Source organism: Leucoraja erinacea, chromosome 31 (assembly GCF_028641065.1).
Source record: "Leucoraja erinacea ecotype New England chromosome 31, Leri_hhj_1, whole genome shotgun sequence".
In the NCBI taxonomy this organism is placed as follows: Eukaryota; Metazoa; Chordata; class Chondrichthyes; order Rajiformes; family Rajidae; genus Leucoraja; species Leucoraja erinaceus.
The window spans coordinates 8,972,387-8,989,326 of NC_073407.1; the positions used below are offsets into that span (position 1 = coordinate 8,972,387).

The window sequence follows — 16,940 nt, forward strand, 5'->3', positions numbered from 1 at the left end:
TTTGAGTTGCCTTTTGAGCTGGGTCTTTGTGTCAACAATGTGCATTATATTACTTGTACCCATTTCAACTTTTCAACTGAATATCACTGAATGGGTACTTGTGTCACTAAATTGAATATCCTATCATTTAAATGTTGATGCGACCACATTGCATATATTGATTTGCTGCCCTTTTCTGGAATAAGGTGAAAACTTCCTCATATCAATAAAGAGGGTAATCTATTTTGAGAATGGGAAATAAATGAACTGATATCCCTGATAGATTAATGTTCAGAAAGTGCAAACTGTTGTAAAATTGGTAAAATAAATTTGAAACAATGGTACTTAGTTAACATGATTTGGCTTTGGAAAAGGGGTTGTAGAGTTTAATACCAACCAGACTACATTAAAACCCAGACACGCATCTTGTTATAATACATGACATTTTGCCAAGTCTTGAAGTTGTGTCTTTTTGTTTGCTTTGTAGCCCTGGGCATTCCTAATCCATAATAATGTGGGATTTTGTTTCGTCTTTTGTGACTTGTTGATAACTTGTAAAAACACACACACACACACACACACACACACACACAAACACATACACACACACACACACACAAACACATACAAATATAGTAACTACACAACTATATATAACCGTAGTTATATATATATATTGCCCCTCTCATCTTAAAGATGAGTAAATAAGTATAAAAGTAAATAAATATGTAATAAATTATCTTTAATATATAAATATATCTTAAAGTGAATAAACACATATAAACAAAAACATTTGCATACAACAATGTAAAACCTACCACCGTTTTACATCATTAGTCAGCAATGCTCCTTCTGGTCATACAGAAGTCAGCAGGATGTGTTTAATTTAAAAAATAACCAACAAAAACTGGACCTCATCGGGTGTAATAACCAGAAAAGGTCTTGGACATCCTTCAAGTCCGTAGAGTTAGTTTCAGATCTTTGACAGTCAGTTTGTTACAGCTGCTTATAATAATACACCCTAAAATCACCTGCTTAGGATCAGTGCTGCGTTGGACTCTAGGTAACAGTTTGGCAGGAAAGTGGAAAATGCACAGGAGGGGGTAGCAGCTCACACGCTGAGCAGGGATCAAAGAGTTTAAAGGTCAGAGGACATGTCTGCCTAACCATATCTTTCTGTTGAATAGCTGCTTCAGATTGTAAATCTGAAGAGGATTTCATTAAGTCCTTCTGGCTGCTGCTGGGGCATGAAATCATAAAATTTTACATCATAAGCTTTTCCTGCTTCTGGAAGCCAGATTGATGTACTGGCGTATGTTTAAAATAAAAGTGTTTGCCACTTTTTGAAACAAGGTATGTTCCTCCCAATTCACTTTACATCATTGCAAAGTCAAAATATCAATACAAGTATTCAGGATAAAAAATGGTGACTACGATTTAAATTAAACTTCAATTTTAAATGTTAAAACTGCATTTAAATGTAATTGTAACCCACACTTATAATTTGCTGTATTCTTGGTCTGAGGTAATTTGATTAGGGGGGGGGGAGGACAGTTTAAGGAATTGTAATTTAGCTTCTGTGTTGTTTGAAGATTTTGAACCTTATGTTTGAGGGTTCAGAGAACACTTTTGTATATTTTTATTTGTCTGGAATTGTATTGAGACACTCTGGGAATACGATAGCAAGTGGCAGTGTGCTAAGGTCCTAACCTGAGTGAGGATTTAAAAAAGACATGTCATCAAGACAAATAGTACTAACTGCTTCTATTTAATAGGCTGGTGAAGGAGGACCCCTGTAGTTTGTTTGAAATGTTCATGGATTTTAACTATGATGGTGTCATTTTGAAAAACCCAAAGCACTGTTTGTACTGGGGAAGCAGATCTTACTGATTAAGTCTGAAATTCTTGGTAAGCTACATTTATAGATGTAATAAATAATATGTTTAGTATTTGGTGAGATGAATCTCTGGACATTTTGATTACATGGTGCATATCATTCGTAAGATTGAGGGCATGGGTATCCATTAGTGTCAGAACTTTAGCTGTGCACTCTATGTGTGTTATTTAATGCAAGCTTAGATCAGCTCGTATAAGCACTGGTTAATTTAATTGTGCTCCATTATTAATTGAAATAACTTTCTTAGGATGGACATTACTTATAAAATGCCAAGTCAATTACAGCATGTAAAAAAAATACCTAGATCATTTGTTTTATGCTTCTATGAACTGTTTATATTAAACTCTTAAGGGCTTAAAACTTAGTTTGCAACAAACTTTGAAAAAATATCCTTTGGGTGTAACTATGATTTATTTCAAACATCTCTCTCCAAAATACAGTTTGGCCAAAATAAATGACTGTAGCATTTTCTGGTTTAGCATTTTCTGAAATCGACCAAGTATACTGTACCTGGTGTGATTTGGCCTGCTTTCTTTGCAAGTTCGCTTTAATCCCCTGCTTACAGCAGCTCAGTTTTTATTTAGTTTAGAGATACAACGCGGAAGCAGGCCCTTCAGCCCACCGGGTCTGTGCAGACCACCGATCCCCCACACATGAACGCTATCCCACACCCACTAGGGAACATTTTTACATTTACCAAGCAAATTAACCTACATACCTGTACATGTTTTGGAGTGTGGGAGGAAACCAAAGATCTCAGATGGGGGGGGGACGTACAAACTCTGTACAGACAGCACCCATAGTCGGGATCGAACCCGGGTCTCCGGCGCTGCATTCGCTGTAAGGCAGCAACTACCGCTGCGCCACCGTGATGCCCGTTCATTATCAATGAATTTAGAAGTCAAATTATAGTTTTCTGAACATGCTTTACAAACTAAAAATTTCATTTTCCGTAACAGAAAGTGAGGAACATGGCTTTAGAAGATGTAGTAATACTGAACGTGGACAACAATACACTGGAAACACCATTTGATGATCTTCAAAGCCTTCCTAACGATGTGGTGAGTATGACCTACCTCTCATTTCTGTGCACTTTTATAACTGAACTCAAAATTTAATATTGCAATTTTTCGAATCTCTGTCTCTCTGCTACCCCCTTCCCCTTAATTTCTCTGTTTTATGTCAGTGTTATCTATTCATTAAGGTGCTTTGTTTTTCTGCATAAGGACAAGGCTACATGAAAACGGTCGGTCTTTTACCAGCACCCTTTGCATTTCACATCATATCATCCTTTTCTGCTTAAAGTTAAGACTACGTCTTCCTGGCAATGCATAATTGTGCAATCTGATTGAATTATTTTAAAATTCATTTATACCACTGTTTGAGAAAATGATTGATTACTTTATTCTGCGCTGTCATTGCTTTGTACCTGTGCTTTGCTTTCTTTCCATCCATTCTATTTCAATCATTCTTGAATAATGGATTGGTATTGCGGGCTAAATTGTGTTTGGTTGCCAGGAAAAAAAAATGTGTTCAATTTGCTTTGCACTCTGTCAGTGCCCACCTGCTATTGGAGTACTCTTAATTAATAGATCAAAGAGACATGACAGAGGTGGTAAAGTGTGTCAATTCAGGAGGAGATAACAGTCGACTTTGATCTAAAACAAAGTTGGACCAGAAAGGGAAACAACTCAATTTTTCTCCGATCACTTTGTGATCGATGTTCTGACGCCTTTTCAGATTTTATTTAATGTTACAAGAAAGGGTAGAATAGATTTAGGGTGTTATTTAAAGGTCCGACTAAAGAAAAGGTCCCTTTTTGATGTAGAACACTGACTTTAAAATTACAGCGGATAAATGAGAGTGGCATACACGGCGGCAGAGTCTGGGTTGTTCAGTGTTTTGTTTGAAAGGTGACATTGCCGGCATCATTGCTGCGTGTGGCACCTAGATGTGAGAAGTGTAACTAGTTATTGTGCTGCACAGAGGATCCTCATTTTGCAACCCGCTCGCCATCTGTTTGAAGTATTGGCCGGCTTTGAGGAAGCGTCGGCAATGCTAACAGCATTTCGGGTTTACTGCACTAAAAACAATTTGACATTTACAGACATGAAAGTACACATTGCTCACAAAAATTCTCCCCATAGGCTTTATTGTGCACTCAATGAGCTCCACAATTTGGCAGCCAAAGTAATTATACAGTAACAACTGTTCTGTTTCAATAGATATAACTTAACCCTTTCAGCGACCCATGTTCTCCATACTGTAGGCCAGCCCCTGGGATTAGACATCGGGGCGTTTACATATCAGAGCAACGGATGGCATATCCTGACAACATAAATACACACCCGTGAATAACGCGTAATTTCTTCCATAATAAATTTTGCGGGTTTGTTGGCAAATTCCAAGTTTGACTTCAAAATCAAATAAATTAAATACCTCCTTACCGTTGTAAACTTTTGTTCAGGAGATAGGCTCTGGGGATGGAGATGGAGATCACAATTTACCATTAAACCTAGGGGAAACTCAGTGGCCCATTATTAGTGCCCTTTCTTCTCAAGCTGGAAGGTGCAGGGTTCGACTCCCAGCTTGGCTGCATTGGGCCATAGCTTCCTTAGGCACTGAGTTAGTTGGTCGTCACTGCAGATTGTTGGGAAAAAGCGATTAATGCAGGGATCGTGATCCTGTCTGAGAAATGATGAAGGTTACAAACTAGTGACTTTAATAATCCATCAAGCTAGGCTTATCAGTTTTGTTTTTTAACTTTTACTTTTGCGGTTCACAGTTTTTCAAGCTTCTTTTTGCATTTTACATTAGCAGGTTGATGTTTCTCCACTGCCCTGAGTGTATAAAGGACGTCCATAGGGCATAGAATCAGGGCATTCAGGCCTACTCGTCTATGCCAACCAGGTTGCTTTGTCGAGCTAGTCTCACTTACCTGTGTTATGCCCGATTCCCTCCAAACTTTTCCTATCTATGTACCGTGTCTAAATGTCTTTTAAATGTCATAATTGTACCTCTCACTACCACTGGAATGTAATACTATGGTGGGAGCTAATTGATATGTAAGGGTTACTTAACGTGGGTGTTGATAACGAAGGGATGGCCTGCACTCCAGTTCAAGTTCATAGTTGAGTTTAGATTAGAGATACAGCGCAGCAACAGGCCCTTCGGCCTTCCAAGTCCGTGCAGACCAGCGATCCCTGCCCACTAGCACTATCCTACGCGTAGGGACAATTATACAGTTTATATCAAAGCCAAATAACTTACAAATCTGTACGTCATTGGAATGTGTAAGGAAACTGGAGCAGCTGAAGAAAACCCACGGGGTCACGGGGAGAAGGTACAAACTCCGTATAGACAACACCCGTAGTGAGGATCCAACCCAGGTCTCTCGCGCTGTAAGGCAGCAACTCTACCTCTGTGCCACCGTGCCGCGCCGGTTGCACTGAGCATTTTGTCCCTTGCGACCATAAACTAGCTACATGATAGTGTGTAACTATCATATTCATTGAACAATCACAGGACAACTAGAGGAAGATTGTGCTACTTTTATGCATTTATGTCTATTCAAAGAGACATTTTGCCAGTGTCAGGACATCTAACTGGGCAGCTTAAAGGATTTATTAGAGGCTGCTCAATCAGTTCACAGAATGTGCCTAAAATCAAACAGATTATTTGATCAGCATTTAGTTGCCAATGTACTTATTCAAAAGGCATGTCAGTAGTGATACAATGAACGGTACTTTCCAAGTAAGACAAAGAATAATGCCAGCAGCTGTTCGACCAGAGCCACTGACTACTGCACAATAATGCTTGTTATTGCCAGCAGGGTTTTCAGCAGTGCTATTTTAATAACAATGGCCGATTAAATGACATTAATGTAAATCATAATATATATTTGGATTTGAGATTGGAGCAGGGAGGTTCTACTGCAGTTGTACAGGGTCTTGGTGAGACCACACCTGGAGTATTGCGTACAGTTTTGGTCTCCAAATCTGAGGAAAGGCATTCTTGCCATAGAGGGAGTACAGAGAAGGTTCACCAGACTGATTCCTGGGATGTCAGGACTTTCATATGAAGAAAGACTGGATAGACTCGGTTTGTACTCGCTAGAATTTAGGAGATTGAGGGGGGATCTTATAGAAACGTACAAAATTCTTAAGGGGTTGGACAGGCTAGATGCAGGAAGATTGTTCCCGATGTTGGGGGAGTCCAGGACAAGGGGTCACAGTTTAAGGATAAAGGGGAAATCCTTTAGGACCGAGATGAGAAAAACATTTTTTACACAGAGAGTGGTGAATCTCTGGAACTCTCTGCCACAGAAGGTAGTTGAGGCCAGTTCATTTGCTTTATTTAAGAGGGAGTTAGATGTGGCCCTTGTGGCTAAAGGGATCAGGGGGTATGGAGAGAAAGCAGGTACGGGATACTGAGTTGGATGACCAGCCATGATCATATTGAATGGCGGTGCAGGCTCGAAGGGTCGAATGGCCTACTCCTGCACTATTTTCTATGTTTTGATGTTTCTATAGCATGTTTGTAAAATTAAAACACTCTGGTGTATTTGGGTGCATTTGTCCATTGCAGCATCCTCCATGTGTCTGCTGTCTAGTGACGGGAAGGCTGCTCCCTTTCACTCTATATCTCTGCACACTATTTGTAATGGAAGGATTAGAAGCTCAAGATGAACTGCTCGGACTTCTGCAAGGGCCACGTGAAGGGATTGCCTGCTTGAATGAGAGATCATAATGCAAGGTGACTTCGCGTCTTTATGATGGGAAGCAACAATGCCCAGGACCTGTACATCACAGGTATCTGCCTGATCCCTGGTGAATTAACTTGATGGTTTATGAAAATAGGAGCAGAAAGTGAACAAGTAACAGAAGATAGACATAAAGTGCTGGAGAAACTCAGCGGGACAGGCAACATCTCTGAAGAAAAAAGATGGGTGACTTTTCAGGTTGGAACCCTTCTTCAGACACGACTACATGCTACGGTGATGAATAAGTAACAGCTTGAGTCTGAAGTGTTAACATCCATCAATATTTGACCACCAAATCTACCAAAAAAACCTTCAAAGAGGATAGAATTTAACCAATGAAGACGTTGAAGTTAGATGTCAGTTATTTTTCTCCAAGACTTGAAGAAGCAGCAGCAGCTTGATTTTTTAGTGAAAGATTGATGTTCTCAGGAGTTCACACTGGCACTAACTTCACACATCAGGGTGTCTACACTCCTTGTGCGTTTTTACAATTGGGGTCATGGAGGGAAACGTCCAGAGACATAGGATCCTTACATTGCTTGAATCATCCTTTCGGATCATGATATTTGACATGTGAGTGAGATGATAATGGAGTTCCCCTACAGCATTCTAGCATATGGATAGGATACGTTTTGAGGGATACGGGGCAAACGCAGTAAGGTGGGACTAGTGTAGATGGGACATGTAGGTCGACATGGGCAAGATGGGGCTTGTTTCTGTGCTGTGTGACTATGATCATGACACAAGGGTCAAGGTGCTTTCTGAGCAATGAGAAACCTGAAAAGAAACTGATAGTAGGAAAGTACGCAGGGTAACGCAATCCCGAGAAGGGACCCAGAAGTGCAGTATTTTTAGGTGAAGTGCTCATACCATTTGTTAGCAAACATCACCTGAGAAATTACATTGCATTTAGTGAAATGTTACCAGTAAGAAAATCACAATGCCCAAGTAGCATAAGCTATGGAGACTCTGTTTTCAGAGTATCCATCTGATGGATCGTATTATTGTGTGCATGTCAAAAGCTTTTGTTATCCTGCTCCGTGTTCAACGACCAGGTTCATAACAAACTAAATCAGGCAGCATGGTGGCGCAGCGGTAGAGTTGCTGCCTTATGGGCCTGTCCCACTTAGGTGACATTTTAGGCACTGCAGGAGACTACACATGGTCGCCACATGTTTGCGGGTGGTTGCCGGGAAGTCGCCTTCATGGTCGTGAGGAGTTCCCGCATTCTGGGATCTATTTGCTGCCTCATTATGTTCGCCGCGAATTTTTCAACATGTTGAAAAATTAGCGGCAACGAGATTGAAGCCGCCATGGAGAGTAGCAAGAATTCTCGTGTCGTAGGTGGGTCGCCAGGAGGTCCTAGTGCGTTGCCAGGAGGTCGAAGGTTCGCGTAGGTTGTAGCCGGTGCTGACCGATGAATCTTATTGGCTCATTGGGAAAAAAAAACGTAAGCAGTAGTTTTCAGAACCAACGATAACCTACCGGTAATGTTAATGTCCGCCGAGCTTCACAGCCGTTTTAAAGATACCTTTCCAGGACTCTATTTTCCAACCCAGGATATTAACAAATTTGACTTGACAAATTTGTAGATGGTTTAGTCCTGGTCTTTTAAAATGCTCATGAAGTCGAGTGAAGTTGAGTTTATTGGGGATTGGGATGGGGTGGGAAGGGATAGTTGATAGGGTTATGTATTGGACAGCTAATTTGAAGGGGGCTAATTTCGGAGAAGCTGCTACTGAGAGGACGGGGGCAACAACGGTGCGAAGGATAATGGGCGATCAGAATGATGGAAATATTTTAGCGGGAGAAAGATGAGTGTCTTGGACCTTCAGGCAGTGCCAAAGTAGGGTGGTGCCATTGAACAACTCCAAAAAGCAACCGTAACTCTTGTCATTAAGACCCTCATCGAGGTGATTCTTCAGTCGAACCTTGAGTAGAGAATGTCTTTAATGGATGCCAGCCTAGAATTGAGGCCAAAGGGAATATTTTGTTACTGCACTAGAGTACCTTTTGAAAAAATATCTATCAGAGGTTGTGTCCGTGAATGATTTGCTTCGGTCCAGTATTACACCATTGATGGATTCTGTGAAAGGGTTATCCTGTGGGACTTATTAAAGCAGAGTAGAGGAAGTTTGATGTCACACTCATATCCTGCAGAGATGTCAAATACAACATCCTTGTATACCACACTTAAGTCAGTTTATATTTTCATTACTGCATTAGGCAGATGTACCTCGGCATATGAACATTACTGGTGATTAAGCCTAGGGCACTCTCAACAGCTTTAGTAGCATCTTTTGTTTACACCATTTATTACAATTACAATCAGAAGGAATTAGCACAGTTGTAATTTCAATTTTATTTAAAGCACCATGGATTTGGCATTTTGCAACAACATGTATTAACTATTGAAAAGTAATGCAAACTATTCTAATATCACACATGTATATTATTAATAAATAACTGCATCATAGTGCATAGAAGATAGCATTGACTTTGGATGAACACAGAACTCTGAGATTTTAAACATTTTCCAGTTTTTGCTGGAGTAACAGTGGACAGATGACATTTTCAGTCGGACCCTTCTATAGATCCTTTTGGGACAATTTGGGTCCTCTCCTTTCCATTTCCTCCAGAGATGCTTCCTGATCCGCTAAGGTACTCCAGCACTTGGTGTTTTCTTTAATCTACCAGCATCTATAGGTCATTGTGTCTTCTCTATCCTGTTTATTCTTTTGTCACACCTCCGTATTCATGCATTCTAGCAACATAATCCATATATGTATTGTGTGTGTGCATGTGCATGCGTGTGTGTGCATGCGTGTGTGCGTGAGAGAGAGATAAAGCTTCATTTCTGATATCAATACAAGTGTGGCACAGAGGCGCAGTCGCTGCCTCACAGCGCCAGAGCCCCAGCCTCGATCCTGACATTTGGGTGATATCTGTATGGAGTTTGCACATTCACCCTGTGACTGCGTGGGATTCCTGGGGTGCTCCGGTTTCCCCCCACATCCGGTTTGTAGACCAATTGGTCTCTGTAAATTGCTCCAACTGTTTAGGGAGTGGGTGAGAAAGTGGGATAACACAGAACTCGTGTGAACGGGTGGATCCATGATCGGTGTGGACTTGGTGGGCCAAAGGGCCTGTTGTCTCAATCAATCAATCAATCAATCAATCAATATGTTCAGTGTTAATCCCATTTTAGAAATGATACAACAATTGAGTGCAGTCGTGCATCCAGTATGTGGTTTGGTTTACAGCATATGAAGTTGATGAGCCTTTTCAGACCAGAAGTAGGCAGGCCCAATATTTAAAAGGTCCAAAGAGTGTTTATTTTCAAGGGGTATTTGGATTATTTACATTGAAATTCCCCACAAAGTAACATGCAAATTGTGGTGTGGGAAAGCAGAGTTCTATCTTTGGGCTATATCAAAGCTAATACAACGACAGTGGATTTTTCCACAAGCATTGTAAAGCATGTTTATCTGTAAATAATATATATGAAATACTTTAGAATAACTTGCATTGCATACTTATTTATAATCTACTGGAAGGGCTCAGCAGCATCAGGGGGATGTACAAGGGAATCAATGCTTCAGGTCAAGGTTCTTCGGAAAGTGAGGAGACAAATGTGTTTTAAGATGCAAAGAGAAACGGAGAGAATAGAGGGGAAATTGTCATAAATAAAATACTATAAAACTTTGAGCAAAATGAAACTACACCAATTGAAACAAATGCATAACTGTGAGGATGGGGGTGGTGGGGGAGGGTAAAGGAAACGTGGGGAAGGGGTGTGAGGTAGTACCATGAATGTAAAATGCCCAGTGGAAACAAATAAATGCAGATGCTGGTTTAGACCAAAGATAGACACAATGCTGAAGTAACTCAACGGGTCAGGCAGCATCTCTGGAGAAAAAAAGATGGGTGACGTTTCAGGTTGGGACCCTTCAGACTGCTAATAGAGGAATGATGGAGGTGAAGACTTGGACACAAGAAACGACCAGGAGCATTCAAAGACAAAGAGTGTAGCATTGCATGTACATATTGGGCACTGAAGGACCCATTCCTGTGCTGTACTGTTCTATGCAATAAATGTTATACTATGCCTGGTTGGTCCATTGTTGGCTAGGGTAGGTGTGATCTCAAGAATACCCAATTGTAAGATGTGACACCTTCTTTTCAAGCTCAGACGACACTTTGTTGGACTTTGGCAAATGCTAATATTTTATTTCTCAAATGCTTCTCCAGAATGCTCAAATCTATTAAAGGTTATACATACCCATAATATTAACCTGTTTGATTGATCCAGAGATCTACTTACTATTCTCGGTGGTGCTTGCTTTTGTTTCTGATTTCTTGCATAGAACATAAGAACAGTACAGCACAGGAACGGGTCCTTCAGTCCTCAATATGCACATGCTAGATTTTGCTTTTGATCCCTTTATAATTTGCTTTCTGTACCCCCAGAGATCAGTGGCAACTCCTTTCTCAGACATCTCAGCACAGTAATGTTCAGTGCATCTCAACATTTAGGTCTTTAACAAACTTTATTGGTTTTGCGCAGTCCCTGCCTTTGTGTACGGTGACATCAGATGAGGGTCAGGTGGGACTACCCTGAGGTACTATAGACAGAAGAAACTGCAGCTGCTGATTTACAAAAAACAACACACAACATGCTGGAGCAACTCAGTGGTTAGGCAGCATCTCTGAAGAACATAGATGGTGACATTTCGGGTCGGGACCTTGCTTCACACTGTAAATTCGGAGTTTGACGAAGGGTCCCGACACCAAATATCATCAATCCATATTATCCAGAGAAGCTGAAGATAGACACAAAATGCTGCAGTAATTCAACAGGACAGGCAGCGTCTCTGGAGGGAAGGAATGGGTGATGTTTCGGGTCAAGACGCTTCTTCAGACTAGTCAGGGAAAGGGAAACGAGAGATATAGACAGTGATGTAGAGAGATATAGAACGAATGAACGAATTACAGAGAGGGAGCAGCAAGAGAGGATGTTGCAGAATTATTGTCGGAGAGAGGAAGGGAACCTCTTCAGAGTATATCTCTCGTTTCCCTTTCCCCTGACTAGTCTGACGACGGGTCTCGACCCAAAGGTCACCCATTCCTTCTCTCCAGAGATGCTGCCTGTCCTGCTGAATTACTGCAGCATTTTGTATCTATCTTTGGCTTAAACCAGCATTTGCAGTTCCTTCTTACACTTATCCAAAGAAACTGCTTGACCACCCGAATTACTCAGGCACCTTGTGTCTTCCCCTAAAGTACTGCGTTAGTCGTTACTGCAAAGCACTGGTTTCAATCTGCTCTTTAAACAGGAGAGTGGAAAGAGTGTATTGAAAGAGAAATCATAACCTCAACATTAATTATTCTGTGCGCGAAATATACTATTTATGATGGAAGCTTTGTGTATTCAAAGACAATGCCATTGATATCTGTTCAATACTTCCAACGAATAGCGCCTTTGTGTAAATGGTAATCAGCTATTAGGAACATGCTCACTTGAAGTGCAGCATTGTGCCTTAGAGATAATTAAACACCCCCAGAGCGAAATAATAAGGGCAGGGCATGATTGAGTGATGAATAACCTAATGTACAGGTGGCATGGCCCTTTTGGATCAGAAGGAGTTTTGACAAACATATCGCTGTCCTCAAAAGGAACAAATATCGTCAAAATGTTGCCCATATCTGCACTCCCAAATTTCCTTTGGATTTTGAAAACTACTGCTGCAGTGGAACTAGAAACAGGAGGTGGTATATGCTTCTCAACATTAAACATTTGTGGAAGTGAAATTATTTTTTTTAATATGAATCAGAAGTCAAGAGTGAATGCATTGTTTACTGAGCTATTTCACCATTGTAGCACTGGTCAGAAATACTATTTTATTTGAACGTGAAATAAATATTTATTTGGGCTCTCTTAAAAATTACAAGAGAATAGTTATTCACAAAGTCTAATTATATAAGCAGGCATTTAGTACATAATATGTAATACAATATCACTCTCTGTATTAGATGATCTCTTTAAATATATAAATACTAAATCTAATAATGTTAACATCACAAAGAGACACAAAGAACTGCAGATGCTGGAATTTTGAGCAAAGCACAAAGTGCAGGAGGAACTCAGCGGGTCAGGCAGCTGAGTTCAGAATCTGCAAACGATTCCCGACCCGCAATGTCGTCTGTCCATTCCCTCCGCAGATGCTGCCTGACCCACTGAGTTCCTCCAGTACTTTTGTGTTTTGCTCAAGTACTATTGGTGAAGCTGAGAATTTCCAAATTTGGTGACAAATGAATATTTGCACTCTTTTCGTTGTTTGGCAATGTTATCTTTGTGAGTGAATTTCAGAAAGCAGAAATTAAAATAAAGAACATTAATATAGCGTCACATGTTCTATCAGTACCGCCTGACAGTGACGATACCTTGACATGGCTCTCAGTTCCAACTTTTTTTATCACATTGGTATCATGGTTCTGAGATTCAGAGTATGGCTTATTTCACGATGTTTTCACTCCAATTTTGTATGCTTTACCAGTTATTATTCTTTGATCATAATTATTACAAAAAGGCAGGATTGATTTCTATGGTGGAATGCTTACTTTTCCCCAATAACAATACTGTATTCCCATCACAACCATTTCTTGGACACCATAATGCCTTATAATCACTCATTTTAAGTTCAACACACTGATATTGGCTTAGAATCTCGCAGAAGAAGAATGCATCCAACCTACGTTTTTTTGGAGGGTTGAAGGACAGCCTCATTTTTCTTAGTGTTTGTTGTACCATACTTGTTAGGGTACAAGAGGTGTTACATGCAAAGATTACTTGGAATACTTACTGAACAGATTGCAGTGTGTCTAGTTTAGTTTATTGTCGTGTGCTAACCAGTCAGTGGAGGGACTATTATCATATTATCATAATCATCATAATCGTAATTTATTAGCCAAGTATGTTTTGCAACATACGAGGAATTTGGTTCCAATTTGGAATTTGGAGGAAGAAAGATTCCAAGGGGAGTAAGGGGCGACCGTGGCTGACAAGGGGCATCAGGGACAGTATACAAATAAAAGAGAAGAAGCACAACGTAGCAAAGATAAGCAGGAAGCAAGAGGATTGGGTGATGTTTAAAGAGCAACAGAAGATAACTAAAAAGACAATACGGGAAGAAAAGATGAGGTACGAAGGTAAGCTAGCCAAGAATATAAAGGAGGATTGTAAAAGCTTCTTTAGGTATGTGAAGAGAAAAAATTAGTTAAGACCAAAGTTGGATCCGTGAAGACCGAAAAAGGTGAATTTATCATAGGGAACAAGGAAATGGCAGATGAGTTGAACAGGTACTTTGGATCTGTCTTCGTAAAGGAGGACACAAACAATCTTCCTGATATAGTAGGGGTCAGAGAATCTGAGGTGACGGAGGAACTGAAGGAAATCCACATTAGGCAGGAAATGGTGTTGTGTAGACTGGTGGGACTGAAGGCTGATGAATCCCCAGAGCCTGATGGTCTGCATCCCAGGGTAGTTAAGGAAGTGGCTCTAGAAATCGTGGATGCATTGGTGATAATTTTCCAATGTTCTATAGACTCAGGATCAGTTCTTGTGGATTGGAGGATAGCTAATGTTATCCCACGTTTTAAGAAAGGCGGGAGAGAGAAAACAGGGAATTATAGACCAGTTAGCTTGACATTGGTGGTGGGGAAGATGCTGGAGTCAATTATAGAAGATGAAATAGCCGCACATTTGGATAGCAGTAACAGGATCGGTCTGAGTCAGCATGGATTTACGAAGGGGAAATCATGCTTGACTAATCATCTGGAATTTTCTGAGGATGTAACTAGGAAAATGGACAAGGGAGAGCCGGTGGATGTAGTGTACCTGGACTTTCAGAAAGCATTTGATAAGGTCCCACATTGGAGATTAGTGGGCAAAATTAGGGCACATGGTATTGGGGGTAGAGTGCTGACATGGATAGAAAATTGGTTGGCAGACAGGAAACAAAGTGTAGGGATTAACGGGTCCCTTTCAGAATGGCAGGCAGTGACTAGTGGGGTACCGCAAGGCTCGGTGCTGGGACCGCAGCTATTTACATCAATGATTTGGATGAAGGGATTTAAAGTAATATTAGCAAATTTGCAGATGACACAAAGCTGGGTGACAGTGTGAACTGGGAGGAGGATGCTATGAGAATGCAGGGTGACTAAGACAGGTTGGGGGAGTGGGCAGATGCATGGCAGATGAAGTTTAATGCAGATAAATGTGAGGTTATCCACTTTGGTATCAAAACCAGGAAGGCAAATTACTATCTAAATGGCGTCAAGTTGGGAAAAGGGGAAGTACAATGGGATCTGGGGGTCCTTGTTCATCAGTCTATGAAAGTAAGCATGCAGGTACAGCAGGCAATGAAGAAAGCAAATGGCATGTTGGCCTTTATAACAAGAGGTGTCGAGTATAGGAGCAAAGAGGTCCTTCTGCAGTGGTACAGGGCCCTAGTGAGACCACACCTGGAGTATTGTGTGCAGTTTTGGTCCCCTAATTTGAGGAAGGACATTCTTGCTATTGAGGGAGTGCAGCGTAGGTTTACAAGATTAATTCCCGGGATGGCGGGACTGTCATATGCTGAGAGAATGGAGCGGCTGGGCTTGTACACTCTGGAGTTTAGAAGGATGAGAGGGGATCTTATTGAAACAAATAAGATTGTTAAGGGTTTGGACATGCTAGAGGCAGGAAACATGTTCCCGATGTTAGGGGAGTCCAGAACCAGGGGCCACAGTTTAAGAATAAGGGGTAAGCCATTTAGAACGGAGACGAGGAAACACTTTTTCTCACAGAGAGTTGTGATTCTGTGGAATTCTCTGCCTCAGAGGGCAGTGGAGGCCGGTTCTCTGGATACTTTCAAGAGGGATCTAGGTAGGGATCTTAAAGATAGCGGAGTCAGGGGATATGGGGAGAAGGCAGGAACGGGGTACTGATTGGGGATGATCAGCCATGATCACATTGAATGGCGGTGCTGGCTCGAAGGGATGAATGGTCTACTCCTGCTCCTATTGTCTATATCACTATTGTCTATTGCCATACAGTCATACCTTAAAAGCAACAAGACACACAACTACATAAAAAATTGACATAAACAACCACCACAGCAGCTCCTCCCCATTTCCCACTGTGATGGAAGACAATAAAGTCTTATCTTCTTTCATCCTTTTCTCCTGCGGTCGGGGGAGTAGAACCATCCACAGTCGGGGCATTGAAACTCCTGCAGCCGGCGGTCGAAGCTCCCGCTTCGGGGCGATCGAAGCTCCCGCGGCTTGGAGCTCCCGAAGTCGTTCGCTAGCCAGGGACCGCGAGCTCCACGTTGTTAAAGTACATGATTACAATTAAGCCATCCACAGTGTACGGAAACATGAAAAAGGGAATGACGAATAGTGCAAGATAAATTCCAATAAAGTCTAATTAAAGATTGCCCGAGAGTCTCCAGTGAGATAAATAGTATCCCAGGACCGCTCTCTAGTTATTGATAGGTAACTCAGTTGCCTGATAACAGCTGGGAAGAAGCTGTCCCTAAATCTGGAAATGTCCATTTTCACACCTGTACCTCTTGCCTGATGGGAGAGGGGAGAAGGGAGAGTGACTGGAGGGAGACTCGTCCTTGTTTAGCAGACAAGGACTGATCCATGAATTCATTACTAGGATACTGTAATTTCCTTCATCATAATTTGATCTTCAACTAATTTCCTCACCTGATATTTATATTTGCCTATGTTTTCTACCAATATGTAACTTATTTCTCAATAAGTCCAATTCCTTTACAAGGCAACTACGACAGCCTATGTCTTATACTTGCTTACAGCCTGGTGCTTCACTTAGCTGAATGATGTCGTCTAATTGGGGCATATGCGTTTCTTCACACCATTTGTCATTGCTCAATGGTTTTCAATGGTACTTTATTGTCACATGTACCTATCAGTAACACTGTGTACAATTCAGTCAAACCATACTATACATCAGCACAATCATAAATAAATATCAACGTGCGAAGTTTGTAGTATTGTGTTCCAGCGATCGTGAAGGTGTTTGCCTAAATTTGATTTTGACAATGTCAGTGCCAGGTTAGGCTACATGGTTTTCATCAAGCCAGGACTGTTTTGCATCAATGCAAATGTGTAATACTACTGATCCAGAAGTAAATTGTTACTGACTTTTCCATTCATGCAGATGACAGTTTCTGCCAGACAAGACTTTGCAGCTTGTTCTGTATCCATTACAGCCAAGATATCATCACC

General features: G+C 41.1%; 1 protein-coding gene across 1 annotated transcript in view; it reads left to right on the forward strand.

The window, feature by feature from the left end:
• The window catches only part of LOC129711880 (DENN domain-containing protein 1A-like), a 472,977-nt gene that overhangs the window by 298,374 nt on the left and 157,663 nt on the right, over nucleotides 1-16,940 (forward strand). The window contains 1 exon segment of the mRNA XM_055659869.1: nucleotides 2,836-2,937. Within this exon segment, the coding sequence (XP_055515844.1) occupies nucleotides 2,836-2,937 (102 nt within the window).